The sequence below is a fragment of the Drosophila willistoni genome (assembly GCF_018902025.1).
Source record: "Drosophila willistoni isolate 14030-0811.24 chromosome XL unlocalized genomic scaffold, UCI_dwil_1.1 Seg142, whole genome shotgun sequence".
In the NCBI taxonomy this organism is placed as follows: domain Eukaryota; kingdom Metazoa; phylum Arthropoda; class Insecta; order Diptera; family Drosophilidae; genus Drosophila; species Drosophila willistoni.
The window spans coordinates 5,648,356-5,660,957 of record NW_025814053.1 but is presented as its reverse complement, the minus strand read 5'-3'; the positions used below and the strand labels follow the sequence as shown (position 1 = coordinate 5,660,957).

Genomic DNA, 12,602 nt, shown 5'->3' with positions numbered 1-12,602 from the left:
GCCATAGTTTCGTTTAGTTTGTTCTATTTTTTGTTCCCCATTCTCCATTCTTTCTTTTTTTTTTCGTCCTCTCTATTGAAATCTCGCGCCAGCGTCGTTTTCAAATATTTACAGTGTTTTTTTGTTGCTTAGGTCGTTAGGCAGATGATGATGATGATGATGATGGGCGTCCAGAAAGGGAAGGGGGGGACACAAAGGCAACCAAGTTTGATTTTTATTATATGCCAGAGATAGTAAAATATTGTGCTGTAGATTACAATGTAATTTTTTTTTGAGTTGTCCCCAACTAAATTATTAGTTATTCAAAAAACATGTCACCAAAAAATGAGAAAGCTGAGATAAGTGCTTGTTAAATTTTATCCCTGATCCATGCATGTAGTTGTGGCAATTCGTGACTAGAACACAAACTAATTTTAATTACCCATTCATCATGGAAAATAATTTGCAACAATTAATCTAGAGTTCAAATAATAAACAGAATAATTCAAAACGAAATATTACAATTTTCGAGAATTTGTAGCGAAGTTCTCATTGATTCGAAACGAAATGATTAAAAAAAAGGTTTTATATAAAGGAAACTTAACTATCGATTCTTTTTCAAACACTTTTTGGTTACAATTCTTTTTTCAATGACAAAAGTAAATGTGTTTGAAAGAAAAAAATCCATTGCCTTCTTATTGGGGCTTATGCATAGAACTTGGAGCATGGCTTGGTTGGTTGTCATTCTTATAACTCGGTGATGGGGTGGGTAGCCACCCTAGATGGTAAGTGGAAGGTTGTCATCTGATCGGAGTTGTTTGTCGTTCAATATTTGCAACAACACTTGATGTTATTGCCAATATACACACACACACGCACACAGCTACATATACCTTGGCACACTCACGCAGTTGGCACTTTCCACATCTTCTTCTTCGTGACTCTGGCCCCTTTTTTGCTCCTTGTGACGTTCTTGTCTGCGTCGTCTTCGTCGTCATCGTCGTCGTCGTAAACAGGAAGGCCGTAACAAGCAAGGAAGTCATTTTATGCGCCGCAAACTTTTCAAAACATACCGGAAGTTGAGTTAGCAGCGGCAGCGGCAGCGGCAGCAGGCAACATCTCGAGGTTACCCCATTTTTGCAAATGACACATGTCAAGTGGCATTAACTTGGCCTCGCTGAGTGTGTGTGTGTGTATGTGTGTGTGTGTGTGTGTGGGGACAAACAAATAAAGTTACGTTTCGTTGAGCTTTTACTGTTTTGCAGAGATAGAATAAGTGGGTAGGGGAAAGAGATGCGAAACATAAACGTAAACATCAACATTATTTTTATATAGGGCACGAAGGTACTTTTACCCTCTCTCCCACACTCTCTCTTTCATTCTCTCTGAGTTTGTAGCTATTTCTCAGTTTATATCTAAAGTGTCATCAACTGAATAATCCAAGAAGTTTACTTTTAATTACATACAAATTTACATATTTTAGTATTTACCCATCACATCATCTCAAGCATTTCCCCACTCTCTCTTCCACACTCTGTTTCTCATTCTCTCTCCCTCCCTTTGTGTTCCCCTGTAGCTGGCTGCGAGAATGGCTGCTCACGTCATGGCCAATGCACCTTGGAGAATGGCGAATATCGTTGCGATTGTATTGAAGGTTGGGCTGGCAGCGATTGTTCCATAGCCTTGGAATTGAATTGCAAGGACAACATTGACAATGATGGCGGTAAGTAATGACTTAAGGGTTTTCCTTTAAGCCACTTGGATTATATTGCTCATCTGGGCCCTCTGTCGATCACTCACTCACTCATCTCTCGTTTGGTTTGTTCAGATGGAATGACCGATTGCTCGGACAGTGAGTGCTGCTCCCATCCAGCCTGCTCTGAGCATATCATGTGCCTATCATCCAATGATCCTGTTGAGGTTCTGCTAAGAAAACAACCGCCATCGGTGACCGCTTCCTTCTATCAGCGTGTAAAATTCCTTATCGAAGAGAATTCCGTGCAATCGTACGCTCACATGGATGAGTACAGTGAGAAGTAAGTGCATTCTTCTTCATATATATAATGCTTTCTATTCCATATATATATATATATACATATATACACCTCTATATATATATACAAAAACTATATACATGCATATATAGTGTGTATACCCACATACCACCATATAGATAATACCTAATTTTAGTGCGCAGTTTAGGTCGACAAGTGAAAATATCAAGCATAAAACTTATGGAAAAGGCTTTACATTTGAGCAATGATACATATATCTAAAAAAAAAAAACAAGAAAACTCATATATATTATATATATAAATACGTAACTTTTCATTTTCGATACTTCGTTTGGTTATTTCGAGTTTTGTTTTCCATCTATTGTTGTACCTTCTCATCAGTTTTCATTTCATTTGAGTTGGAGATATTGGAAAAAAAAGAAAACAAAAAAACGAAAACGAAAACAAAATATATATATAAAAACAAATGAAACGGTGTTATAGCGTATATAATATACTATTTCAACTTTATATATATACCTCATATTATATATAACTTATTTGTACATTATGTATGCACCAACAATAACAATAACAAACCGAAAAACAAAACAAAAACAACATGAGAAATGTTGAATTTCCGTCAATTTTTTGATTGCTTTTGATTTGCTCTCTGTGGGTGCAATAATAACAATAATGAAGAGAAAAAGCTCAACATTTTCTATATGTATGCCATAGAATACAAGATTATATATCTATATGCAAATATATATATATCACTCTATGTGTATATATATATATATATATCAATACATATATATATGCTTGCTTTATACATACATCAATAGAAAACCAATGAAAAAAGCAAAGTAATTCATTTTCATTTTTCGTATGATTTCATCTCTATATATTTATATATTTGTGAATTGTTTCTATATATATATAAACGTATAATTTTTCGAATTTCAACTTGAAACACAATCCAAAAAAAAAAAGAAAAAATTAAAAAACCATAAGAAAAAAAGTCTCAAAAAAGAAAAAAAAAATAAATCAAAGCTTTACCCAAATCACATTTCCCACAATCCCTTACGCCTCTCTCCCCTCAATGAGTCTATCATTTATGCGTTGGACCAAAAAAAAAAAAAAAAAAGAAAAAAATAAAAAAAAATAAAAGAAAATCAAGAAAAAAACAAGAGAAAACTCTATATATATATACCTCAGTTTCTTTCTTTCTTCTTATCTGTTGTTGTTTCCATTACTTCTTTACTTTCTTTCTTTCTTTCTTTTCCTTTAAGTTCCAAAAAAAGAAACAAAAAAAATCAAATCAAAAAAAAAAAAGAATTCAACCATGTAAGAAAAACAATCTGTAAAACGTTCTTAGTTTGAGCTTTTTCTTTTCTTGCCTTGAGAGGGTTAACTTTAAGCTACAAAAAAGAAAGACCAGAAACAAGTGCCAAAAGAAAATTCTTAAAAAAAAAATGTTTTTCAAAATTTTTTCGTTTTCTTGTTTTAATTGTATTATTCCTATATCTCTCTCTCTCTCTCTCTCTATTACTCTCCACCCTCTTATTCTATCTCTCTCTCTCTCTCTCTACGTATGTATTTTTGGGTTCTTAATCATATGATTTATTTCCCCTTTTATTTCTCAAATTCATTCTCTAATCAAAAAAAAAAAAAAAAAAGAAAAAATTAAATGAAATCCAAAGCTAAAATAATGATAGCACTTCATTGAGTATGTGTGTTGTCTAGTGTTAAACCTCCTTGTGTTTGTCTTACCCTACAAAAAACAAAAAAAATATATAAAAATAATAAAAACAAAAAAAAAACATATCAACTATCAAATATTAAAATCAACGAATATATATCGCAAATAAGTTTATATCAAAATTGATCACAAATCAATGATCAATGATCAGGCCAAAAGCTGATGATACAAACCAGGTACCAGGTCCTCCGCCTTCGTCGTCCTTAAATCTCTTATATTAAACTATATATATAAGTTTAAGTTATCAGAAACACAAACAAAAACTTCTTTAGTTCATTATTTATTACACTAGGCAACAAAACAAAAACGAAACTCATGTCAACAATTTCGAAATCGAATTATTTTGATTTCTTATTTTGTTTAATCTTGTTTTCAAATTCCTTCGAAAATAGACTTAATAAAAGTGAAAGAAGGACATTTTAGTTCAATTTTAATTTCATAACAATTTGTCAAGGTGAGTTTCCAAATCGAAAACTTTTGTTGCCTAGTGTAAGTGTAAGTTTAATTATTTTCGACGGTTTTAGTTTGTCTTTTTTATGTTTTTGTTTGTTGGTTGACTAGTGCCAAATTCTTGTGCAATGTGAGCAAATTTTATCCCTAATTTGCTTTTGTTGTTTGGTTAATTATTAATTATCTCTCTATTTGTTTAAATTCTATTACAATGAAATATTGCCAGATATAAAGATAGTCAACTTTTTTGTTGTTGTGTTCTTTGAGTAAGGCTAAGCAAAAAGAAAAAAAAAACAAAACAAATTATTGATTCGGTTTTTGTTTCGGTGCTATCTCTTGCTCTTTTCTCTCTTTCTCTCTATAAATATATATATATATATATATTTCTCTCTTTGTTTCTCTTTTTAATTTTTTGATTTACTGTGTGTGTCGAAATTGTATTCTTTTTTCTTTAACCAAAACTAACAAATACTAAAAATGAATAAGAAAGAGTTGTATTATAAATTATAACCCATCTACGAACCCGCCCACCTTATTACTCACTTATCAATCACTTGTCAGGATGTCTTCCAAAAACAGAAATGCGTTCAAAAAGTGTGTTTGTCAAATGTGTTTTTTAGTTTCATTTTTCGCTTCAGTTCAAAATTTTGAAATGTACTTTCCAATAAACTAATGCAAAAAACAAAAAAAAAAAAAAGTCTTAGGTATGCAAAAGTAAGAATGCAAATGCAAAAAATATGATGAAAAATGATGATGAGAAGAACTTGAACAAACAAAAAAATTAAAAAAAAAACAAAACAAAACAAAAGTTTGATTAATTCGTTAACGAAAAGCATTTTTGTCTTTTTTAATTTTCTTTTTTATTGTCCTGTCAAATTAATTGTGTACTGTCCTACTCTGTTGCTGTGGCTCGATACCTTCATGTTGTGTGCTAAAACTCAAAAAAAAAAAAAAATCTAAAAAATATAACTTAAAAAATCAAAAAAAAAAAAAAAAACAATGAAAATCCTACGTTTCAACTTGTGAACTTTAGTCTCTTCTGGAGCTCGTTCACACCTTGGTAAGTGGAAACAACTACAAACAAACAAAAAAAATACAAAAAAAAAAGGCAAAACAGGCGTTTAGATGTTTTTTTTTCTAATTATTATTTTTAATATTATTTCGTGCATCAAGTTTTTAAATAGAACATTCTATTCAATCAAGCATCATCCAAATTCCAGAAAACTTTCTCATACAGTCACATCCTCGAACACACACACAGACACACTCACACACATACAAACACAAAGAACGAGCCAAATTGATTTCTCCTCGTTTCCTCTTTTTTCGTTTTTTGGTTCAATATAAGTTCAATATTTATTCCATCGTCCACTTTCAAGTCAAGTTGATAACATTTTCCATTCAAATTGATATAGTCATCACCTGCCCTAAAAACAAACTCATACACACACACACACACACCCACACACAGTGGAAAAAAGAAATCATTCATGTAAATAATTGATTGCAAATAATTCAACAACTTTTCGTTGTTTTTTTTCCCGCATTTGATTTCCTCACATTTGTTGTTCATATAAATTTTTTTGTTTTTCTTTTGTTTTTTTTTGAACATTTTAGTTGGCGAAAAAAAAAATAAAAACAACAAAAGAAAACAACATATGAAAAGTTTAAAGAGGAAAAATTATATTATGAAAATAATCAACTCTCTATATACTACTACTACTACATGTATCTTTGTATGTGTTATGTGTACGTGTCTATGTGTATTTAGTTGGTTTTTTTCCATTTTCATTTTGTTTTCGTCTTTTTTTGTACGGTGTGTTTCCTTCTTCTTCTACATTTTTTGTTTATGTTTTAGTTTCTGTTTAACAAATATTAACATTTATACTAACAGTAAACAAACATCAAGCAAAAATTCACAATAAAAGTCACCAAATTTGGTTTTTGTTTTTCTTTCTGTCTGTTTTATTGTTTGATTTGAATACCCTGTACCTAGTTAGTATAGAAGGCAATCCATTAGAATAAATTAAATTAAATGTGTCTGCAGTTGGCAAGTGAATTTGGCTCTCTGAAGGAAACATTTCACACAATTCTAAAGTTGGACTTTGGTAGTCCTATATACATATATATAGTTTAACTAATCCGAGTCGTGTTCTCCCAGTTACATCTTGGTACAGAGTATTGCAAAAGTCGGCTCTCTGACTTGGCTTATGAAAGTATTTTCCTCTTTCTTTGGCATGTGTCGTTTCTTCTACATTTGATTATTAATTTTGTTTTTACTCTCAACAACAAAAAAGTTTTCTCACTCATCTCATAATTAATTTATAATCATCCAACAAAAGTTCCGACTCTCTGTCTCTCTCTCTCTCTCTCTCTCTCTCGATCTCTCACTCTTTATATCAATCTGTCTGTCTTACCCTCATTTTCAGTTTAGTCATTTTTACTTTTGCTTTTTATCAAAAACCAAAAAAAATAAATATAAATCTATATATATCCACATCCTTTTTTTTTCTTTTATCTATATATAAAACAAAAATATAAATAGTCTATAAAAAAAAAACAAGCAATGGAAAATGTCACTGAAAAACCAGTCAGCAAGTCCTGGTTGTTTCATCTACTATTTAGGTTTTCTTTTTAGAAAAAAAAAAATGTCTTAACTCTTAAGCCAGAAACGAAAGAAAATCGCAAAAAAAAAAACAACTAGAAAAAAAGAAAGTATATAAAACAAGTTAAAAAAATATAAAAATAAATTTCCCACTGATATATATTCAATAATATATATCTATATCCCTATATGTTATTACCCAAAAATTCCCAAACCAAAATATACTGCAATCCGCCAATAACCACTCGTTTCCTCCCTTCCCCTACCTCTCACGTCTCCCATCCTTCATCCGTCTCTCTCTCTCTCAACATCCACGCCTATCCCAAACGTATCCCTAAGTGTCCTCAATGTCCTATTTGTCTGCGTCTAAGCCATTTGTTTATATGTTTTCCAAATACCACAAAAAATCTCACACACCACACAAAAAACATTTAACACGAAAAAAAAAGATTAAATTGACAACAGAAAAGCAAAAAAAAAAAAAAATACAAAAAAAGAGAACGAAATCAAAAAATTTTCTATAAACCACAATTCAGAATGCAAATTATTTTTGACAATCTTTTTTTCGTTTTCTTTTGAAGTATTTTTTTTACCATTTTTCTTTTTCTGATTTTAGTTTTTGTTACTATTGTTTTTTGTTATTTGTTTTATTTGATTTTAATTAACTCTAAAAAAGGAAAAAAAAGAAAAGCAAGAAAATGTTTAAAACAACGAAAGCGAAAGTAAAAATGTGATATTTTTCATGGTTGGCAGGTTCATAATGATAATTTTTAAAACGAATTGCATACATCTGACTAGGCAAAGAGCTTATTTTAATAACATGTACATATAAAATAAATTTCTAGGAATCATTTTACCTTAGTGACTGATTAAACCGCTTTAGACAAAAAGTAAACTAGTTTTATTAAAAGAAAAAACGGTAGATATGACGTCACTCATAAGTTAACAGGTGTTGACTCATACTCGTTAGCTTAACTCGCTTGTTTAACTCGCTAGTTTAACTCGTAAGCTAATGTAATCAAGCAAAAGTGTTAAAAAAATTAAACAGAAAAGTCAGTAAAAGATTTAAAAGCTCCATATGCTAATCGTTATTCGTTGCTATTACTCGCTGCGTCTATTCGTTGCTAGAACTCGTTAAAGAAATAATCGCTATATGTATTACTGGTTAGCGTAACATACTTTTTTCTGCTAATTCTATTGGTAGGCAAAAAGTAAAAGAAAAGTCCGTGCTATAAATGGAAAACTAATGTATATATGTATATACACTTTTGATCTGTGTAGAGTTTTTAAAATGTTGTTTGGATATATTTGATTTATCTCAGGGTCTTAACTTAAACATTAAGATTCAACAAACTAATGAATTGTCTGTATAGTGACTACTTATAACTACTTATAACCACATATATCTCTACATATTTGTCTATATATAATTCTTTATTGCAGCTACTGCAAATGTATTATTATTATATGAGCTGTATTTGTCCTTGTTTTATGCTTAAGAGGTGCCGTGTGGTGTCTCTTTGGGCACGTGGGGTTGGCGGCTGTTTTGGGGGGCAAAAGGGCTTAGATGACACCATAACCATAATCGCTGCTCACCAGCATCCCCAATGGCGACCGAGAACGGCAACAGCACCGCAACGCAATTATATGGCAAAGGAGAAATCACAATTTCGTTGATGCCATGGAAACTGGGTGATGTTGCGCCAGTTGTTCTCCTCGTTGTCCTTGTCGTCATCGTCATCGTCGTTTGATAAAAGCGAAATCCTAAGTAAACGCCACGATACTGCGATTGTGAGACAACGTTTTGCCTTTGTCTCCTCTTTGTTGTTGTTATTTCTTTTTTTTCTATCTGTATATATATATACGTATATATTTTGTCCCCTTTTCTTTTGCCTCTCTCTCTCTCTCTCGGTCTGTGTGTGCCTCGTTTGCTTTTGTAGTCGGCAAGTGGCAACCTTCCATTGAAAACTTGCAATGCAAAAATTGTTAACAATAGAATCCAACAAGGAGTTGGGCATGAAGTTGAGGGGTTTGGGTGGAGAGGGTTGGGGCCAAAGCCAAAGAAGCCCAAGCTGAAGGGAACCGACCCAAAGTTAGCTACAACAATAACGTTGACTAAAAATTAAACAATAAACAATGGCGGCGACTATAGATTACTTCCTGTTTTTGGCTTCCACATTTTCTGTCGCTCCACATCATCCATTCTCTCTCTCTCTCTTATTATGTCTACCGCTCTATCTCTGTGTGCCTTTAGGACAGCACTCTTTTGTCTGGCAAGAATCCTGTCCGTACTTTTTTCTTTCTTGAATATTTTTTCTCGTTGTTGTCCTGGCCTGGCAACTGGCTGTGTGGTTAGGTGTGGTTAGTTACCCGTTAAGTGGTTGCCTTTTTTTTACTCTCCTTCTCCTCGCATAGTATATTTGTCTGTTTTCTTTTTGCGTCTGGATATTGTCCTTGACTTAACCGATTAATGTTTCCTCGCCGAGCTCCCGCCTTAATGTCAAGTACATTTTTTCCGTTCATTTGAATGGAGTTGCTTAACACAAAAAAAAGGCCATTTTAATATGTTGATAAATAAGATTTTCAGATTTTGTAGAACAATGTTTGCTGGATCTTTGATCCCTTTTTCTTTGCTTAAGTTTTCACCCAAGTTCGATTAAGGTCTTACAGAAATGTCCTTCCCTGACTTTTCCATCAGAGCTACATCTACCTAGATCAATATGCAACCATTATCCAACACTGTGTGATTTAAACTTAAATATCATTTGGCAACACTTTTAAAGTGTCTATAGGTAAAAAGCAAAAGTCGTTTGCTATGGCTAAAAACTGCAAACGATTTTTTTTCGATAAACAAACAAGAAAAAGATTGCCATAACGTGATAGTTTTTGCCCCACTCCACTGTAGGCAATAAGGACTAACATGCATTATAGAGCACAGTCCAACACTGGATTTCTGCCTCTATCTCTCTCTCTCTTTCACTCTAATGTAAACTTCAAACTGAAATGCCAAAACCCGGCGAGAAATTCGCGGAATTTATGCTGCAGTTGCAGGAAAAACTTACAAAAAAATAGTGTAGCAAAAAAAAACACAAAAATAAAAAAAAGCGAAAACCGGAGCACCTAAAAATGAAAAAGAAACATGCCGACGAGTCAAAGGAAACATTGGGGGCTATACACAGCAAATAAGAGAGAGAGAGAGAGAAAGATATGTGTATATGTGTGTGTGTGGCACGTAAAAATGATAATGGAAAGGGAACTGCAGAGTGGATTTAAAGGAGGAGCAGGAACTACATATGTATGTGAAGCCATATCTGTTTTTTTTTTTTTTTGCAGTTATAGTCTGCGGTCGTCGAGGACGACGGACGACGGCTTTCTCTTTGGCTCTAGATCCTGCCAGACCTAACTACACACACACACACACGATGTCCATCTAAATGTTTGTGTGTGTGTGTGTGTGCACTCAATATAATTTAATATTTTTCGATAGCAACAACGGCAGCTGAAAGTAATTACTTTTATGTGAGATTAGATAGTTATATTTATGTGCATGGGCCAGAGCGAGAGGGCGCTAATTCGACATCAGCACAAAATTTGTAATGGCCTGTGGCGATATATATATATATATATATTTATATATACCTGTGTATGTATATATATCTAAATGTATATAGCTATTCTTGTTGCTGCTGTTGTTGTTTTGTCAGTTGCATTCAAAAGTTTTGAGTTGTTGTTGCGTTTCGTTTCGTTTTGATTCGGTCCAGTTCGGTATGCTTTAGAGCCATGTCCTAGCCTCGTTCGTTCTTATAATGGCTTCATATACAGAGAAATGAAACTATAAAATGTATAAGCTCCTGCTACAGTTTTCCCACCAGCTTTTCCACCAGTTTTCCCCACTTAGTTGCCATTGTTGTTGTTTTTGTGGAGGTTGGGCGGGCTTGTGCAATGGCTTTGGCGATTTGTTAGTTGCATGTTGCCATTGCGGTAAACTTGATGAAAACTGTATTCATTGTGGCAAAAATATAGCGCAGAGAATAGGTTGCCATTTTATCGCGAATGATTGTGCACGGAAATGGAGGAAACACTGCAAATGCCGAAACATTAGTGACCAGAAACTGCATCATAAAGGTGATGAAACCGAAAAAGAGGGGTTAGAGGTTATTCCTCTTTTTGGATACTCTCTAATTGATCTCTTGCTGATCGCAGGTGTCCAACTTTGGAGTTGGGAAATGGGGGAACAAGACAACATAATCCTTATGCAAAATATCTGCCTGAATTTGGCAATCTGAAATGGAAAATGCGCACAGCATCGAAAAACTAAGCCATCTAATCTCTCAAAAAAAGAAAAACGGAAAATTGTAGCAAACTAAATGGAGAAATGTTTGATGGAGCCAATGAATGGCATTTTATGCAGGTGCTTGATATTTACTTACCCACCGTTTCGTCCTGTCTCCATTAGAGAGAAAGGGACAAAGAGATGGCCACCTACAACAAGCAACCTGTTCTCCCTAGTTAAAGCGACGACACACGGTGGTATGGCATTTACATATCGTCTCTATCTTGGACTTATGCCAGTCAGTCTGGCTGTCTGACAGTCAGTCGGGATGTCGGTCGCCTTCACCTCCTTATCAAAGGCAACCTCCCTTCATTTTTTTTTCCTTGTGTTCTGCAGCTTTTATGCAAATTTACAAAGTGCAAATTACACGCTACTAAAGGTTTTCTTTTCTTTTTTTTTTTTGCTCATTCTTTGGCTTTCTCTCGCTCCTATCGGACGATGTGCTTTGTGTGTGTGTGTGTGTGTGTGTGTGTATGTGTGAGTGTTGGTAAATGGCAAACTTAAAAATTCTATTCAAACTTTTCTATACATGAAAACTGGCACTGGAACTGGAACTGGTGTGGGTTTTGGTCCTGGTCCTGTCCTATGTCGTGACAGTATTAGTAGAAGTAGTAGTAACCCATTTACTCAACTCCTTTTTATCTTTCTACCAACTCTCTGCTCCCGCTTAGCCTTGCAGCTTCTACTAAGCTCATTTCAGCCTGCAGCTGCTATTTATTTATTATGTGACGTTGTCAATGGGGCACAATGGGATTTTATATCACTTTCGTGGTGGAAAGTCCATTAAGTCATCAGGTAAAGTAGAGGTAGACTAAGCAGATCCTTTATGTGACAAACGATCATACGTGAAAAGGATCACAATTTGATTGTCCTGCAATGTAGATCTGATCGTTTCGTCATATACAACATATTTAAACTTTACCTCTGCAGAACTCTAAAGCCGTTTGAGTTATATCGTTATTTTTATATAGTGCGTTTTTTTTTAAGCTCATTGTGCCATATCTTTTATCGGAACTCTCTCTCGTCTTTATGTGGCGGCGTTTTCTTCTTTTCTTTGCACGCCAGTAATGAAAAAGGCACGAAACGGAGAGAGAGAGAGAGAGAGAGCGAGTGAGTAAGGGGTAAAGGGAAGAGATGCAAAAAAGAAAATGGCGAAAAGTGCAGGAAACATTTCATCAGACACACACACACACACACACGCCATTCTCCTCCAGTAGAGCCACTCTCTCCCTCTCTCTCTCGCACTCTCATACTCTTGCCTTTCGCTACATAAAGCACATTTATCGTGGTTACAAAAGCGTAAAAGAAAAGTGTGGCGTCTCCGACGTCGTCGTCGTCGTCGTCGTTGCTGAAAAATGTTTCAAAAACTGTTTCAGGCTAAATGAACATAAAGCTCCTATGCCACTTTCCCTCACCCCTCCCTATGCTGTGTGTGTGGGGTGACTGTGTGTGTGTGTGTGTGTGCCTTTGCCCTTA

At 34.1% G+C, this 12,602-nt stretch overlaps 1 protein-coding gene across 2 annotated transcripts in view; it reads left to right on the top strand.

Annotated features, from left to right (window-relative positions):
- The window catches only part of LOC6644718 (teneurin-a), a 139,089-nt gene that overhangs the window by 101,405 nt on the left and 25,082 nt on the right, over positions 1–12,602 (top strand). For both annotated transcript variants that reach the window (XM_047011619.1, XM_002067513.4), the window contains 2 exons: positions 1,556–1,702; positions 1,808–2,015. In XM_047011619.1, the coding sequence (XP_046867575.1) occupies positions 1,556–1,702; positions 1,808–2,015 (355 nt within the window). The remainder of the gene's footprint in view (positions 1–1,555; positions 1,703–1,807; positions 2,016–12,602) is intronic.